This window comes from Giraffa tippelskirchi, chromosome 13 (genome assembly GCF_054371585.1).
Source record: "Giraffa tippelskirchi isolate mGirTip1 chromosome 13, T2T-mGirTip1v1.2.pri, whole genome shotgun sequence".
Classification (NCBI taxonomy): domain Eukaryota; kingdom Metazoa; phylum Chordata; class Mammalia; order Artiodactyla; family Giraffidae; genus Giraffa; species Giraffa tippelskirchi.
This window is the reverse complement of record NC_137287.1, coordinates 66,988,255-67,007,475: the sequence shown is the minus strand read 5'-3', so window position 1 is coordinate 67,007,475 and position 19,221 is coordinate 66,988,255. Positions and strand designations below refer to the sequence as shown.

Sequence of the window (19,221 nt, the reverse complement as noted above, 5' to 3'; positions counted from 1 at the left end):
ATGTTATACTGCACTTGATTTAATGGTCAAATTAGGAGAAAAGATGAATGTTGGGATATTATGTAAAAGTAGTGCTAAGATTATTGCTCTCATTTTATTTTTTTGTTTTACTCATTGAATAAACAGTAAGATAACTTAGAGACTTAGTAAAGTTGCCTTTCACTTTAAGAAAACTGATCTATCAAAAATCAAACTAAAAAACTGTAGGGGGAGAAATGAAGGTGGGGAGGTATTCACAGGATTCAATTCAACTAATTGAATGCTGCTGCTGCTGCTGTTGCTAAGTCGCTTCAGTCGTGTCCGACTCTGTGTGACCCCACAGACGGCAGTCCACCAGGCTCCGCCGTCCCTGGGATTCTCCAGGCAAGAACACTGGAGTGGGTTGACATTTCCTTCTCCAATGCATGAAAGTGAAAAGTGAAGTTAAGTCACTCAGTCGTGTCCGACTCTTCATGACCCCATGGACTGCAGCCCACCAGGCTCCTCCGTCCATGGGATTTTCCAGGCAAGAGTACTGGAGTGGGGTGCCATTGCCTTCTCCGAATTGAATGCTAGCATGTGTTATGTACTGTGCTCAGTACTGGGGATAAACAGAAAAGGTGATGTCCCTTGCTATGGACTGAATGTTTGTGTCCTACCCAAATTCCTATGTTGATGTCCTAATTCCCTATGTGGTGGCATTTGGAGATGCAATCTTTGGGAGGTAATTAGGATTAGATGAGGTCATGATGGTGGAGCCCAAGTTATGGGGTTCAGTTCAGTTTAATCGCTCAGTCGTGTCCAACTCTTTGTGACCCCATGGACTGCAGCACGCCAGGCCTCCCTGACCATCACCAACTCCCGAAGCTTGCTCAAACTCATGTCCATCGAGTTGCTGATGCCATTCAACCATCTCATCCTCTGTCGTCTCCTTCTCCTCCTGCCTTCAGTCTTTCCCAGAATCAGGGTCTTTTCCGATGAGTCAGTTCTTTGCATCAGGTGGCCAAAGTATTGGAGTTTCAGCTTCACCATCAGTCCTTCCGATGAATATGCAGGACTGATTTCCTTTAGGATGGACTGGTTGGATCTCCTTGTAGTCCAAGGGACTCTCAAGAGTCTTCTCCAACACCACAGTTCAAAAGCATCAATTCTTCAGCGCTCAGCTTTCTTTATGGTCCAACTCTCACATTCATACGTGACTACTGGAAAAACCATAGCTTTGACTAGACAGACCTTCTTTGGCAAAGTAATGTTTCTGCTTTTTAATATGCTGTCTAGGTTTGTCATAGCTTTTCTTTCAAGGAGCAAGCGACTTTTAATTTCATGGCTGCAGTCACCATCAGCAGTGATTTTGGAGCCCAAGAAAATAAAGTCTGTCACTGTTTCCACTGTTTGCCCATCTATTTGCCATGAAGTGATGGGACCGGATGTCATGCTGTTAGTCTTCTGAATGTTGAGCTTTAAGCCAACTTTTTCACTCTCCTCTTTCACTTTCATCAAGAGGCTCTTTAGTTCTTCGCTTTCTGCCATAAGGGTGACGTCATCTGCATATCTGAGGTTAGGGTGGTGTCATCTGCATATCTGAGGTTACTGGTATTTCTCCTGGGCAATCCTGATTCCACCTTAGGGGTTTGATTTCAAGTTGTGGGGTTAGTGTCTTTGTAAGAGGAAACAACAGCTCTCTGTCCCCCTCCCCCACACTGCCACCATGTGAAGGTATAACAAGAAAGAAGCCTTCTGAAACCTGGAAGAGGGTTCTCACCAGAACTTGACCATGCTGACACCCAGTTTGTGGTATGTTGTTACAGCAGCCCTTGAAGACTAAGATACCCCTGTTCTTTTATCTTTGAAAGTTAAGCCTCACAATGAATTTAAAATAGGATTAATTCAAGCATTATATTGTATTATTTTTAAGCATTCATAACTGTTTAAAAATATTTTTTAAACTCTACAGTAATGGAAGGATTTAAGTAAGGGTTTCCTCCTGGATACTGTTCTTCTAACCTTTGTCAAACACAACACTTTTTACTATGAGAGTTTTATTATTATCCTATCGAGCTTAATTCAACTGGTGGGATCCAAAATGGGAAAAAGGAGATCCAACTCTCAAAACTGCTGAAGCATCCTGAATTATAGAAGCATTTATTGGTTCCCTTCTACTTCCTCAGCAAGAGTAGGGAGTCAGGGAGGAGAAATGTGAGAAAGCTAAGAAGAAAATAACCTTCACACAAAAGAAAGCAATAGTGGTGAGGGGAAAAAAAAGAATAGGAAGTGAGGCACTGGTGGGAAAGAGAGAAGGTTTTTAGCTTAAGTGTCTTTAAAAACAGATGTCAATCGGGAAAGGAGCACCAATTGTAAATGGGCTAACGTGGGTAAGCTGCACTTACCCCTAAGATTCTGAATGTCTGTCATGCTTTTTACTTTCTACCTGGTTGTCTAGTTTATAGTATTATGCCTGTAAATATTATTTCATTATTAGAAGTATACTTTTTGTCTTGGTTCAAATTTTATTTCTTCTTCACCTCTCTTAAAAGGAAACTTTAGACTGCTCCTAGATTTGCCCCTTTCAAGCCCTGGGTTCAATTCCTCCTGTATTTTTGGGGATGGAATAATGAAATGTATGAACAGAGGCTGTAATCAATAACTCAAACTCAATTTTCAAATATGCTTTGAGTTTTCAATATCTGGGGGAGGATAAGAAGGTAGCCGTTTCATGGATACTTGGGACGTTCCAGATAGATGCGCGGTGTCTGTAACTGTCCACGTCTCTTAATCTGTACCAATATCCGTATGGCTCCACGGAGCACGCCTGCGACTGAGAAGCAGTTTGCTGAGGCCCAGGTCTGGGGCGCCGGCAACCCTACTTCCGGCCCCGCCCCCTCTCCCGTGGTTGCTAGGAGACGTGATGTCACCGGAAGCGAGGCCTGGGATAGGCTGAGGCTAGGGGAAGCCTCTCCCCCTTCACCGCGCTACCTAAGCGCCCGGCGCTGGCTCGCCAGCTGTTTGTAGGCCTGGGTAAAGGGTAAGGGTCTGCGGAGGCTAGGGCCGCCGGCGGCTCCGTCCGCGCTCTCACTGAACGAAGAGTCCGCCGTCTTCTGCCGCCCCTGCCTTCTGGCCAGGACCAGCCGCTGGGCGGGAGACTCCGGGGCGGCTGCCCGTGCTTCTGACTGACAGGCAGTGTTCCCACAGTCCGCGCTGTCCGCCACGTCCCCGGGTCTCGGCTGACGGCTCTGCGCGGCGGCTGACCTCTCCGAGCCCGGCGCGATGACAGCGCCCTGCTCCCGGCTGGCCTGGCTTCCTCCGCGCCGCCGGCCGGGACTCATGCCGTTCCCGCCGCCGCTGCTGTTGCTGCTGCTGCTGGCAGCCGCGGGGCCGGCGCGCGGCTGGGAGAGCGGAGACCTGGAGTTATTTGACTTGGTGGAGGAGGTGCAGCTCAACTTCTACCAGTTCCTCGGAGTGCAGCAGGTAAGCGGGGCCGCCCGCTCGCTCGAAGGCTGCATCTCCCGGGCAGAAACGTGCGGGTCGGGGCAGAAAGGAGGGGGTGGGGCGGGTTCTGACCCTGTTTTCTCCGAGGGAGCCGGGCTCGCGGGGCAAGACTTGGTCTTCTTGGGCTCGGCTGCCGTCCTCTGTCCGATTGTCCACGATCTTCTCCTAACCTGCCTCAAAGGGAATGGCCCGCTTTCCCCAGTCCCTCACCGCCCGGCTCCCCTTCTCAAGTTCCGGTCTCCGTGACAGGCTGGACGGTGCCACCAGCCTGGGGTGGGGAATCCCTTCTCTTTCCTCTGCCATTCTAGGGGAGATCGTTGCACCCTGCTGTGCTGAAGGAAGGAGGAGTGGTGGGGGTAGATCTTTTACTCTTAAACCCTTTCTCTTCCTGCCCCTCTGATTGTGGGAAAGGTAGTCGTGTCTCCCTCTAAATTTTCACCTTCCCAGTTACACTTATCCTTTTAAAAGCCTCCTTTCCTTTCTTTCCGGGAAGGAAGGAATGCCTTTTGGTTGGCGTCTGGGTTGCAGAAGTTTTTCTCGCACTGTACTTTGTAATGTGTGTAGCCTGTTGGATTAGGCATTCGTAGCCCCGTTTAGAAATCTGCAGGAACCTGAAGCCTCTACCGTGTTGTTCGGGAAGTCAGAGAAGGAGCCATCAAGTGCTTGGGCAGTAGAGGCACTTGGGGTGCTCCAGGAAGAGGAGCTCAGCCAGTAGCACAGGATCGTTTTCTTTTTCTTTTCGTTTCGTTTTCTTTCCTTCTTCAGCTCTAGACTTTAACTTATCCTTTTTTTTTTTTTTTTCTGGTTGCTTTCTCTCTGGGAGAGCTGAATGACTCCTACTGAGAAGATGCCATTTTACTGGTTTAACGATTATGCGGTGAAAGAATTTCAGACCTTCTGATTGAGCCCTTCATAAAAATGCTTTGAATAGTTAGGGGGCAAAAAGGTATTAATGTTTACCCACAACTGTTATTCAGGGCACACTTGCCGTGACCAGAGGTGAAATGTACATTTCTCCCCAACAGGTTTTCATAAATGTGTGTCAACTGTTCAGCTTGACACCAAATGGAAATTTACTTTTCAATTAAATATAAGTGAATATAAAAATGCTGTTGCCACGGCACCATGACTTTAACGAATTTCAATTTTGTAAGAGTTATGAAGTAGTTTAAACATTTCACCCTTAAAATTCTTACATGCAAACAATTTCGTGTTGTCTGTATTCATTATTTTCATCTGGTGCCACTTACTGCTAGTACAGACAACGTATATCTCATTTCAGAGTAAATAGTGATGCAATATGTGTAAGAATCATTAGTGAAATATAACTCTGAAGACTCTTAAGAATGCCTTTAATACTGAGAATATTTTTATTAGAATTTACCAAAATTGATTAAATTCTGTAGCTAGAGTCTTACGCATAACCTATCCAAAGATTTTGAAAGATATTTTTCCAGTTACTCAAGGAAACCTTTTAAGAGCCCCTTTAAGAGGATACAGAAACTTAGTAGCATTGTTTTAAATTTTAGATTATGTGATCTAGCTTGCATGTGAAGTCTCATAGAATCTTCATTTATAAATTCATGCAGTTGAATTTGCAGAGTTAATTAGGTAATGTGGACAACCAGAGCATTTAACTATATGGGCAAAGATGGGAAAATAAAGAAGCATAGGTAATTGAGAAGATTCCGTGTGGAGGTAGAAGTTGAATAGAAGGATCCAGAAAATTGTTTTCATCTGTGTTTCTCTACCCAATTGTTTTGAAATTGGAAAGAATGCAGAAGAAATTTTATTTTACCTAAGCAAAGAACCTGATTGGAACAGGTTCTTCACATTGACTCCTAATTTTCTTGGAAGACTTTAAGGAGACCAAAAATTTGGTAGAGACAAATGCAGCCTGTCTTAGGTCCATAATGTGTAATTTTCAGGCCAGAGACAGCCAATCTCTTTTGACTAGCCAGACAAGAGGAACCAGAGGTAAGCAGGTAGGTTACTCAGAGGTGGTGACCGGGCTCTATGCATTTAATCAGTTTGGTCATCATTCATTCAACAGAGATTTAGTTCTTGTCTACTAAATTTTAAGCACTGGGAATTGGCCAGTATATAAAATAAAACCCCTAAACTCAAACAAAACTCACATTTTGGTAGGGGGAAACAGATAGTAAACAACCAAACAAGTAAGTATAAATGTCAGATGCTCAGAAAAGGCCTCAGAAGGAAGTAAGGGAGTGAGCCATGTGGATAAATGCATTCAAGGAAGGCAACCAGTTAAATGCAGAGCTCTTGGAGCTTGCTTAGTATTTGAGGAATGACACGTCAGCCAGTGTGGCTGGAGCAGGGTGTATGGTGAGGACAGTATTAGATGAGATTAGAGTCATGGCTGGTCAGGGAACAATCTTCTAGGGCTTTGAACATCATTATAAGGACTTTGGCTATTATGAGTAAGTTGGGGATGGAGGGGGGTTTGAACAGAAGAGGTACATGATTTGATTTAAATTTCAAGGTGATCACTTCATTGAGCTGGAGATTATATGTATGTTATTAATTATTGGATAATTGTGTAAAATATAGACTGTACCTGTGTGGTGCAAAGTGGTCAGATTCTGGCTATAATTTGAACATAGAGTTGGCAGGATTTTGCTGATTGTTTGCATGTAAGATGTGGTGGAGGGGGGTTGATAAGTTGAAGGTAATTGGAAAGCTTTTTCTAAACCTCAGAAAGTCAATTGTCTAATTGCACTTGTTACTTATGGAGATGGAGAAGCCTGGAATAGAAGTAGGTATGGTTGGGGAAAAAAGTCAGTAATTGGGTTTTGGTCATGCTAAATTTGAGGCATCTAATAAACTTTCAGGTTGAGGTAGCGTGTAGGCAGTTGAGTATCCAAGTCTGGAATTGTAAGAAGGATTTGGCCTGTAGTTAATAAATTAGGGAGTGGCACTTCGTAGGTAATTTAAAGTCACAAAACCAGGTAAGTTCACCAGGGGTGTGTGCGCGAAGTTGCTTCAGTTTGTGTCCAACACTGTGCGACCCAATGGACTGTAGCCTGCCAGTTTCCTCTGTCCATGGGATTCTCTAGGCAAAAGTACTGGAGCAGGTTGCCATTTCCTTCTCCAGGTGCTCTTCCTGACCCAGGGATCGAACCCGTGTCTCTTAGTCTCCTGCATTGGCAGGCAGGTTCTTTGCCACTAGTGTCACCAGGGGAGTGAACATAAAAAGAGAGAAAAGAGGGGTCTGGGAGCTGGACCATGAGGGGAACCAGCAAAGGAAGTGGAGAAGGAACAGCCAGTGAAGTCAGAGGCAAACCAAGAAAAGATCGTCTTTTTCTCTTTCAGGTGGAGAAAGTATTTTAAAGAGAAGAAAGTGATCAGCTGGGTTAAATGCTGATGGTAGTTCAAATAAGATGAGCTCTGGATGTTGAATTGAACAGTGTGGAGGTCATTAGCTACTTCTGCTAAAGCTGTTTAAGTGGTGTGATGAGATCAGTAGATTAGTTTTGATTGGGGTAAGGAGAGAAGGAACAGGGCAGAATTGGAGACAATTGATAGAAAAATCTTTTTGCGATTTCCATACCCCGAACTAAACGCCGGGGATGATTAGAGACTGAATGTAGTGTCCATTTTATCCTCTTTTCCACCAGGTTTGAAGTAACTTGCTCAATCACTCCCTAAAATCTATAATTGGAATAATCAGTGCCTTTTAAGAACTTGAACCAAACCATTTATTCACTTATGACCTTGTGAAGTTAGTTGCCTCATTTTTAGGACAAATGGTATTTTCTTTATTTACTTCATAGCAGACACTTAAATATTCACTGAAAGAAAAATATAAACATAGTAACTAAAACTAAACAGTGATTTACTGAATAAGTAATTGCTTGACAGTTTTTATTTAATGGGTTATATTTATTAATATATGACCTTTTATTGCTCTCATAAAGCGAAGGAATTCCTTTCAATGTATTCCTAGGTTTCAAATTGGTTCTAAAAGATTTCAAAGGGATTCCAGAAGTTTTTAGTGGAGGGATGTTTACAGGTGACATGCCAGAGGCTCACTGTATTTTAGAATGACTTTAATTGTCCACAAGGCTTGCGTATTTGGATATTGCATCTTTTTAGAGGATACAGGGTAGACGATTAGAGGAATGTAGGGGGGAAAAGTGTTTATATCTTTCATTAGTAACTAAAATTCTAGATCCCCAAACAATATTTATATCTCCTCTAACAGCTCCTGCTCCTTGGACACCTGTATTTCTTGTGGGTCAATGGCAATTCTTCATTTTTTTTCATTGTCTTTGGGGCTATGACTTTCTTTATACTTTGTACAGGGTTCTAACCAACAATAGGTACTCCATAGTCATTAAAAAAAATCTTTGAATTGAAATTTTAACAAGTTAAGTTATCTTAAATTTTGCAGTGTTTACTTTCTGATGAAATCAGAGTACTTGGTCCCAATCATTACAGATTTCTATTCATAGAACTAGAAAATGTCTCTTTCTCTTATAAATTTTTAAGTAACTGCATCCTTACATTCAGATGAACACTGAAACCTGATTAAAAGAAGAAAACTATTAAGTGACATATGCTTACAGAATGTTGGACTTGAGGTTTTTAATCAGAGTTAATCTTTTAAGCTCTTCCAGTCTGTATTTCAGAAGCACAGATGTGTAAATACACAAAGTAGCAGCCTGTATCAGGGAGGGACAGTTACATTGCACTTATCCTATATGTATCTCCAAGGGGAGCATCTTCCTTAAAGAAACACTGAGGATCTCTTGACCCATCTCTTACATCTTTCCATGGATGAGTGAGTTACCTTGTTGGAGGGTGATGGCCTTTCTTCTGATTGGGCTGTATCAGTCACTCAGTTGTGTCCGGCTCTTTGTGACCCCAACGGACTGTACCCACCAGGCTCCTCTGTCCGTGGAATTCTCCAGGCAAGAATACTGTAGTGGCTAGCCATTCTCTTCTCCAGGGGATCTTCCTGACCCGGAGATTGAACCTGGATCTCCTGCATCACAGGCAGATTCTTTACGGTCTGAACCACTAGGGAAGCCCTTTGATTAGGGAGAGCTAACTAATTACAAAGCTGTAGGTAGTGAGGCTCATTTTCTTCTCTGCCCTAGACCAGTAAGAAAGTTACTATCTGGGCCAGACTTTCTCTTGAGTGTACTGTCTCAATGCCTAGGATGGAGAGGGAAGGGCAAAAATTGCTAGCAAGCCTATTTGGCTCTCATACATAATCTCAATTCACCAATAGCTTTCATCAATAAAGGTGCTCTTTGATCTCTATTTGCCTGACCTGTGTGTTCGGTTTTTTGGATGGGGAAAAAGTGCAGAGTCATTAAAAGGGAATTCTCAAACCCCGGCTCCATGCTTTTTAGAATTAAAGAGGAAGGTTTCTTTCATAAATGGCTGGTGAACCTGTACTGTATCAGTTCTCTCCAGTGATTCTTGTGTTAGATTCCACTGAGCTTGTGGTGTTAGTTGAATATAGTTCAGTCTGTCTCTAGTGAGTCTGTTGCCTTAGAAATCTGTCATGTAATAGTCACTCCCTGATTTTCATTGTAGAGTCCAAAATTATTAATTTGGAGAAAGAGATAATACAAAATCCGGAATGGTAGATAACCTTCGAGTCATTGATATTTCTGATGTAAAGCATATCATGTATAGAGTTAGAGCTGAATAAATGTTTGTTTAGTTGTATACGTATTTGCCTGAGATTGGATTATTGTAAAATTGGTTTTTCTTATGTACACACTGTTTAGTGGAGATTGCCTGGACCTACTTTATGGGGAAAAAGCAAGTCTATTGGGAAAGTCTTGCCACATAGTCTAGAACTGATTGAACGGAAATCCTCTTTTAGTTGTTTCTTTTTTTTTATGCTATTCTTTTCTTTTTTAAAAAAAGATTTATTATTATTTTTTATTTATTTTTGACTGCACTGGGTCTTTGCTGCTGTTCATGGGCTTTCTCTAGTTGCCGCAAGCGGGGACTACTCTTCGTTGTGGTGCACGGGCTTCTCGTTGCGGAGCATGGGCTCTAGGTGCATGGACTTCAGTAATTGTGGCTCGTGGATTCTAGAGCATGGACTCAGTAGTTGTGTTGCATGGGCTTAATTGCTCTGAGGCATGTGGGATCTTTTCATTCCAGTCCCAAAAAACAGCAATGCCAAAGAATGTTTAAACTACTGCACAATTGCACTCACTTCACATGCTAGCAAAGTAATGCTCCAAATCCTTCAAGCCAGGCTTCAACAGTACATGAACCAAGAAATTCCAGATGTACAAGCTGGATTTAGAAAAGGCAGAGGAACCAGAGATCAAATTAGCAACATCTGTTGGATCACAGAAAAACCTAGAGAATTCCAGAAAAACATCTGCTTCATTGACTAAAGCCTAAAGCCTTTGACTATGTGAATCACAACAAACTGGAAAATTCTTAAAGAGATGGGAATACCAGATCATCTTACCTGCGTCTTGAGAAACCTGTATACAGGTCAAGAAGCAACAGTTAGACAAATATGGAACAATGGACTGGTTCCAAATTGGGAAAGGAACACGTCAAGGCTGTATATTGTCACCCTGCTTATTTAACTTATATGCACAGTACATCTTGCAAAATGCTGGACTGGATGATGCACAAGCTGGAATCAAGATTGCCAGGAGAAATATCAATAACCTAAGATAGGCAGATGACACCACTCTTGTGGCAGAAAATGAAGAACTAAAGAGCCTCTTGATGAAGATGAAAGAGAACAGTGAAGAAGCTGGCTTAAAACTCAACATTCAAAAAACGAAGATCATGGCATCTGGTCCCATCGCTTCAGAGCAAATAGATGGGAAAACAGTGCAAACAGTAACATACTTTATTTTCTTGGACTCCAAAATCACTGTGGATGGTGACTGCAGCCATGAAATTAAAAGACGCGTGCTCCTTGGAAGAAAAGCAATGACAAACCTAGACAGTGTATTAAACAGCAGAGACATGACTTTGTCGACAAAGGTTTGTGTGGTCAAAGCTGTGGTTTTCCCAGTAGTCATGTATGGATGTGAGAGTTGGACTGTAAAGAAATCTGAGTGCCAAAGAATTGATGGTTTTGAACTGTGGTATTGGAGAAGACTCTCCAGAGTCCCTTGGAAAGCAAGGAGATCGAACCAGTCAATCCTAAAGGAAATCATCCCTCAGTATTCACTGGATGCTAAAGCTGAAAAGTGAGAGTTGCTTAGTCGTGTTGGACTCTTTGGGACCCCATGGACTATACAGTCCATGGAATTCTCCAGCTGAAGCTCCAGTATTTTGGCCGCCTGATGTGAAGCGCTGACTCACTGGAAAAGACCCTTATGCTGGGAAAGATTGAAGACAGGAAGAGAAGGGGACAACAGAGGACGAGATGGTTGGATGGCATTACTGACTCAATGGACTTGAGTTTGAGCAAACTCTGGGAGATGGTGAAAGACAGGGAAGCTTTTCGTGGTGCAGTTCAGGGGGTTGCAAAGAGTCGGACATGACCGAGGGACTGAACAACCACCACATGTCGGATCTTCCCAGACCAGGGATTGAACTGTGTTCCCTATGCTGGCAGAAGGATTATTAAGCACTAGACCACCAATGAAGTTCTTTCCCCTCACCTTTACACTAATTATGAGAACAATACTGGAATAGTTTGTCTTTTATTTAGCCACATCACTCAGCATGTGGGGTCTTAGTTCCCTGAGCAGGAGTGGAACCCACGCCTCCTGCCCTAGAAGCTCAAAATCTTAACCACTGGACTACCAGTGAAGTCCCAGTTTGTCTTTTATTATTCATAGACACACCCTAAGCTGAACAGGGAAATTGCAATTATTCATAGAGATAGATTCTAAAATCTTTTAATAAAAGTCACCACCTTACCCAGTGATTGGTGTGATATGAATTGCAACATCATATGTTTTATTCATTGTTGGGAATGATACACAGGATGGGATAGAGGTGAGGGTAGATACTTGACTTGATTGCCGAGAGGAGAACTTCTGTGGCAGTTGTAAGTAACACCAGGTGATAAAATGCCTAGTGTCTGTGTTAAGCCTGGTCTCAGCTCTGTGTTTTATCAATGAACTACTTATTCTACAGACTGCTACTATATGGTCTTGGGAATCGTTTTCTAAGTCAGGCCTTACTGGGTCTATTTGAACAATGATGACATTAATTAATTCCACCCAGAATTAAAAACAACTCCAAAGCTTTTCTTGTATAGAGGTGTGCAGAGATGGAAGTAAAGGAGTTGAAGTGGAAAGAGACTTCTGATTGGGTGAAGCAAGACCCCACACCCTTTTATAATGAGTCCATAGTCCTTTATTTTCATCAAAACACCACCTTGTGAAAGATGGGTCCTACAATAATGGATGTAAAATATGATTATGTTTTAAGTAACATCATAGTATGCCATTTTAAGAGCTAAATTTTTTTAAACTTATATTTACTGAAATTTTTGTGTAATCAGGTCTCTAGGATTTAATTAGAAATTTAATCTAAAATTTGTGTCTCATTTTCCTTAATACTATGTTAAATAAGGTTAGGACTCATTCACTTAACATTTCTGATTACCAGTATCCAGCAACTGGAATCTCTTATGTAATCAGACATGTTGCAAAAGCAAGGGCATGCCGCAGTCAACATTTCTGTTTAGAGAGAATATATGCATAAAACAATATGCTTCATTATCAGGCAGACTCCTATTTTAGTGCCAGTGAGGTAGTGGGCATAAAGTTATGTGCAGCTACACAGTCAGCTAATAAAATTTCAGTTAAATATTAAAGTTAAGAGTCTAAGATCAAGAATTAAATAAAGGACACGTCATGGTATAAGCTGCAGTATTAAAATGGAAAAGAAGCAGTACTAAATAATGCCACTGAGGGCAAACACTAGAATTCTAAAAGGGTGTAATTTTTTTATTTTAGTTAAACAAATTCTGGAATACATGCAGCTCCTGGTTATAGAAAGCACAAGAATTTTCTACATGAGACCCCACTGTGACGTGTAGTGAGCAGTTGTCAAAATGAGTTAAGACCAGAAAAATTGTTGTTGTCGTTTATTGGGACCATCTAAACAGACTATAGAAAAATCCTAGGGTTCATATATATGCCTGCTAAGGAGAGTTGACACTTCATATTTCTAGCCAATACTTAAGGACTTCATACCATTAAAATGGATCAGGTTAAGGATGCTATCCCATGACCAATTACAAAGAAGCCTCTGACTTTTTGGGAATGAAAAAAAAAAATTAAAATTTATTAGCAGTTATTTTCAGCTCCCAACTTTTAGTTAACAGATACAAGATTAGTGTTTAGGTTCTTCTCTGACTTGAAGTAGTGTTTTGTGTTAATACTAGTGATTAAATTTGATTTAAGGAAGTGACTATATGTATGTTTGATGTAGGATGACTGGCAATTGTTGCTTGTCCTTAAGTATGTCATAATGTTCAGATAATTGTCATGCTGTGCAGTTCTATAGCAGTTCCACAGAGTTAGTGTGACTTTTTGTATTATACCTTTGGAAATATATAAGGTTTAACTTAGAGTTAATTAGATCTGTAAATCAGTTTTTGTGGAAAGCTTCACAGGCTTTCAACAGTGCTGCCACTTCCCAAAACATTGTTGAAATTTATTTTGAATTGCTTTCAAAGCCTGTAACATATTTGACAGTGTCCTCATTAACAGTGCATCTTTAAGATGAATTTGACTTTTGCCTATGGCTAATAGTCATTTGGAACTAAACTTGGTGACTAAGTTGGGTTAACAAGCTGGGGTAAGTACCTTTTGGATTGATAAAGAGATCTGAAAATAAATTTCCAGTAAGGCTTATAAACTGTTTTGAGGACTGTTGTCAAAGAAAATTCCAGGGAAGTTTGGAGGGGTATTAACATGAAGTATTGGGTTGACTAAAAAGTTCGCTTGTGTTTTTCTGTAACGAACTTTTTGCCCAACCCAATAAATATGTAGGCTTACAAAGTAGCAGAATGTGTTCCAATAAATGGCTTTTGGAGTCCTTATTACTTGGTGGGTAGAAAATTTTTAAAAGAATTCTACATATTGGAGAAAAATACGTAAATAAAAATTATCTTAATTTTAGAGGTGGGAAAATATTGAGCTTAAACTATTCTGATTATCTGCCTGCTTTTAATATTTAAAATAAGGGTCATAAAAGTACTCGTTATATTTCTCTAATAATGCTAGTGAAGGCCAGAGTGGCAGAGGAACCAGTATAAATGTTAGGGATAGAGACAGTAAGTGAGACTATCACTGAAGGAGAAAGTAAGAAATATACAGAGAGAGGGAAATGTACATGGGGAAATAAACAACACATCAGTACAAATACTCTGATGGAATAATATCTCCATCTTGTGGCCTTTTTTGTATATTGTTGTTAAAAACGTTGAGGGGTTGTATTTTCACAACTGTAGGCATAAGTAAGAATAAAATATAAGTCAGATGAAAACAAAGTATGCGTCAGAGATATTTTGCAGTGTTTCGCGAGGCCCTTTGAGCCCAGGCCTCCTGGTGATGTGCAGTAAGCCAGTGTCTTGGGACATTGATGCCTTCCCTGGAGCAGCCTTAAGTGAACTCCAGAGTGTCTTTCAAATGTAATTTTCTTTGAAATGCCATGGTATGGAAAAGATTGGAAGAGCACCGTGAAGGCAGGCGGTTACAGTGTTTTTCTTCTATGGAAAATTTATAAGCCTGTATATATATGTGTGTACATATAAATGTAAAATTGTCCTATGTAATTACTCTCATCAAGATCTTTGCTCTACTAAAGATCGTTGTTTAGCTCTTTAGAACCAAAAGCATTACTTAACATATTGGTGAGAGAATCCAGATTTAAAAGATATCAAGAAGTCTTTGAATTAGTGTCTTTCAGTTACTTGATTACTTTGTATGGTGGAATGATCATTAAGCATACCCACAGTTTGTAGTAACTCAGAGGAATAGTTTAATGATTTGTAACAATCTTCTGTGTGAAGAGGATACACATATCTTTGGAATGTATAAATACACAAATTCCAAGTAGACTGAAGTAATATTTTGTGACACTAGGAGATAAGGAAGTATTTTACTTACAAATCCTGACTGACATATATTTCAGGTTTTAGACAGATGACATTCATTTTAAAGCCATTGATTTCTTAGAGCAGCACTGTTTGATAGATACATAATACACAAGCCACATATATAACTTAAAATTTTCTAAAAGCCACATTTTAAAAAGTAAAAAAGAAACAGATAAAATTAATCTTAATATATTTTACTTAATCTCATGTATCAAAAATCTTTCAACATGTGTTCACATTTTTTTAAAATTATTGAGACATTTTACACTTTGGCTTTTTTACTAAGACCTCAAAATTTGGTATATATTTTCACTTTACACTTCTTAGCACACTTCAATTTGGATATTTAATTTTGATTGAAAATACTTAACCTGTATTGAGATTTCATAGAATGTGCAGCTAACAAGTAGATTCATGTACTCAGGCTCTTCCAAACATACTTTAAAATCTTTACAGTAACTGAAGCAAGTGACATTTTAAAAATTTAAATATAAGTGACTCAAATAAAAAACTTGATTTCTGAGTTACACTAACACATTTCAAGTGTTCAAATATGGTTAATGACTACCACATTGGCTATCACAGCCTTAGAGTATGAACGTTTCTGTGTTGTATATATCTACATATTTTTGGATAAAATCACTGATTGCTGTTTCCATTTTGTCAAGGACATAATTTGTAAGTTTTGTTTTTGTGTTTTAACTCATGATAGTTGTTGTTTTGCTTTGTTTTTAGATTGTTCCAGTTGTGCTAGATATCATCTTCCTATTCTGTCCGATTTATCCATTCTTCTCTTTGGCCTATAAAGGCTGTTAGTATAGTCTGTGCTGCTCTTCTTGGCAGGGGGTTCAGAAGGTCCATACATAGAGGCCTGTTTGCTGAGGGTGTTTTCAGTAATCAGCTTCATCCAAATTGGTCATTTACTTTTGCTGACTTGCCTGTTACATTTTGTAATTTTTTAAAGTATTATTAAGTTAATATGTTAGGTCTTTAATGACACTCTGACCAGGAAATCACCAGTGTTCCTACTTTGTAATTTTAACTGTGAGGTTGCCTGGTCTCCCTAGTTACTCTGAAACTCACCCATCAAATGTATTATTAGCTATGAAATACTTAACTACATTCTCTACTGTCATCTATTTTGATTATTATTATATCTTTCATTAAATAATTTAAAAGAGATTTCCAGATGCAGTTCTATTTGTGCCATTCTTTTTGCTCTTTATACTATCAATTAGGGATTCCAAAGTCATCCTTGTCCACTGGCTGGCTGCCTTTGCCACCGCCACATAGCCCCTAAACATACTGCTTTATTTTGGGCTGATAACTAATTGCTGATCTTTTCCCCTTTTCCTTTGTAATTTCATAAACAAGTAAGGAAAGGAAGTAGATCATTATATTAGTGGTTCTTATACCTGGCTATTATTGTTTTAAGTACTCCTAGTGTAGGAAAGAAATTGCATTGTAGTCAGAGATACTAAAAACTCTATGCTAAAGGAAAAAACAAAAATTAAAAAACCGATATAGAATCCTGAAGTTAAAGAGACCTCAACAATATCTAACCTATTTCCTCATGTAGCAGTCTCTTTCTGTAGCTCTCTCAGAAGATGATCATCCATTCTGTTTTATTTATGGCTAACAATGGTGGGAGGGATTATGAAACAACCTGTTAAGTTTTTGATGAAAGTACTCAACAGAAATTTTATTCTTATGTAAAGCCCAAAATCATAATTCTTAGACCCACCTTCAGCTTTATTTACTGTCTTCTTTTGGAGTACCCCTGAATATATATATATTTCCTCTAAGTTATTTTCTTTAATGCTTTAAAATAAAATGCACCAGAGAAATAATTACCTTTGATTCTCTCCACAACAGTAGAGTTATTTTTTAAAAAATGAACAAACCACAGTTCTTTGTATAGCATTTATACCTCAATAAAGTTGTTTATTTGTTTTGTTTTGTTTTTTAAATACAGGCAAGCTGAGAAGCCTACTTGATTTCATAGTCTTTAGGTATGTATTAAATCTACCCTGGAGAAGACCTGAGCCACTATTGTTCCAGTTGTCTTGGAACTACACCAAGTGTGATTTGAGGTTACTATAAATAATTGTCTGGGCTCATCAAAGTTAGCAACAGAAAATTTCTGAATGTTGTAAACATAAGATCGTTTAGGGTATGCCAGCTCTGATAATATGGACCACAGGGTTAATTTAATTGTGCCCAGAAGTCTCAAAGCAAGACCCGTGCATACAGTTGTGCAGGTTGTGTGTCTGCTTCAAACCTATCAAGATATAAAGATGTTTTAGTCTGAGGTTTTTATGAAGAATTGCACATAGGTAATTAAACTGAAAAGGAAATAATTTCTCTTTCATAATTAAAATGTTATATTTAGGTAGAATTTTAGTTTTCAGGTCTATCCTAAGTGGGTGTTCTCTCTCCTTTCTATTCATTTATCCTCCCTAGAATCTGTAGTGGCTTTTACTCCTTTTCCTGAGATACCTAGACAAGCCTCAGGTCTTACATAGGCAGCTTAGGGCTCCCTCCTGAGGCCATTGCAGATCCAGATACCAAGCCTGCAGATTGCTTGGGCTGGTTTCAGCTGTTGTGCAGGAAGTGTGGTCTCTTAATATCTCAGATACATAGTATTTTATAAACTGTAGGTTCAGGCAGTGGCTTTCTCAACTTTTTACACCTTTTTTCAATGAGTGGTGGAGTCCCACTGCACCCCTTGGTTTCCAGCATCATCCTGGCTCTGATCCCAGACCTTTTGTAGAAGTACTTTCAGTCCTCATTGCTCTGTGGAACACAGACTTTTCATTTCTTCTGCCTGCTTCACAGGTGTGGAATCCAGGCTGTTAGCTTAAGCTCTGTTTGTGGCTACACGTTTCCATTAGTTTTTGTCTATAGAGATACTTGACTAGTTTTGACCATGGCTGTGTGGTTATGATTTTCTCTTCATCTAAGTACATATTTGGAGTAGGGTTTAGGAGGAGGTCCCTCAAGTACTTGCAGTGCTACTTTGACTCGTGAATATTTTTAAAGCTGCATTTCTTTTAAAATTATTACTATTTTTAATGCCATTTTCCTTTTATCTGAGAGCCTTTTACCACTTGTCATCCAGAAATATAGTCAGGCCTATTATGCACAGCAGTATAAGAGCTGTTACTTAGGCATTAAAAGGAACAGTAAATCATTCAGTTGTGTCCCTCTCTGTTCACTATTCCTAGGCTTGATCCAAGTCTGGGTGCTAAAACAGGCAAGTAACATTTCTAAAATAATCAGATCCAACAGGTTTTGAATATGGTAATAAGTAGGTCCATTTCTTCAGAGTGATGTATATGGCCCTGTTACTGGAAATGCTCGGATGAGAGTCCTGAGCTCTGTCTTGAATCTAGTTAGATTCAACTGTGCCAGGTGGGAAATAGTTATTGAAACTCAGGTACATGTCAGAAAAACCACTTCTGGAGGAAATGAATGGTTCTGAAGATATATACAGGTAATTTTATTTTTGATGATTTAAATATATTCCAATCATATATCTATTAAAAAGACTGTCTTTTTCTGGATGTGAATACTATTCTCTTGTGGCCTTCAAAATGCACAAAACAAAAAATAGGACAGTGAGGGTTAATCTCACTGAAAACATTTTTGTAACCAGCTTGGTAGACAGTACTAAAATGAAAGAGTTTCAGTAAATGTTAGCATCATGCAACATATTTCAAATACATTGTTCTTACCTGTATGAGGAGTTGTTCTTTAAATAATTTTTATTACTTTTTTTTAACGTAAAAGTAAAGAAAAGGGAAATTTTAAAAATCCATAGAAAACCAGTTTTTGATGTTTTTAACTATATCATTTCAAATTTTTTTCCTCATGTATGTATATATATATATTTTTACCTCAGTAACTTTGCTCATACTATTGACTGCCTAAAATTTCTTCCACCTCCAAAAGTACTCTATATGAGTACTTTTATGAGTAGAGCGTGCTAGCTGCTTTTTTAAAAATTGTGGTAAAATATGCATAACCTAAAATTTACCATTTTAATCCTTTTTTAAGAATTGGCATTAAGAATATTCACAGTGTTACACAACCATCATCACTATCCATTCCTAGAACTTTTTCATCATCTCAAATAGAAACTGTATCTATTTTCTAAAAATTACTTACCCATTCCCTCTTCTCTCAGGCCCTAGTAACCTCTACTCTATTTTCTGCCTCTAAGAACTTGCCTTTTCCAAATATCTCATATAAGTGGAGTCATACAGTATTTATTCTTCTGTGTCTGGCTTGTTTCACTTAGTCTTCAAGGTTAATCCATGTTGTAGAATGTCCCTGAATCATATTTCTTTTTATGACTGAATACTATTCCATTGAATATATACATCACATTTTGTGGAATACATACATTGATCTGTTGATAAACTTGCTTCCACCTTTGGCTATTGTAAATACAGTTGACCCTTGAACAACGTGGGTCTGAACTACCAAAGTTCATTTATGGATGCTTTTCATTAGTAAATAGTATAATATTATATGATCAAACAATTGATTGAATCTGCAAATGTGGGGACTGAGTATAAGTTGTATATAGATTTTTAACTGTGCAGAGCATCCATGCCCCTAAACACACACCTCCTCCATCCCCACCAAATATTGTTCAACGGTCA

At 39.3% G+C, this 19,221-nt stretch overlaps 1 protein-coding gene across 1 annotated transcript in view; it reads left to right on the top strand.

Moving 5' to 3' along the window:
- Nucleotides 1-2,915: 2,915 nt before the first annotated feature.
- Nucleotides 2,916-19,221, top strand: part of DNAJC1 (DnaJ heat shock protein family (Hsp40) member C1) — a 188,364-nt gene continuing 172,058 nt past the window's right edge. The window contains exon 1 of the mRNA XM_081556715.1: nucleotides 2,916-3,444. Coding sequence (XP_081412841.1) covers nucleotides 3,244-3,444 — 201 coding nt within the window. The 5' untranslated portion in view covers nucleotides 2,916-3,243. The remainder of the gene's footprint in view (nucleotides 3,445-19,221) is intronic.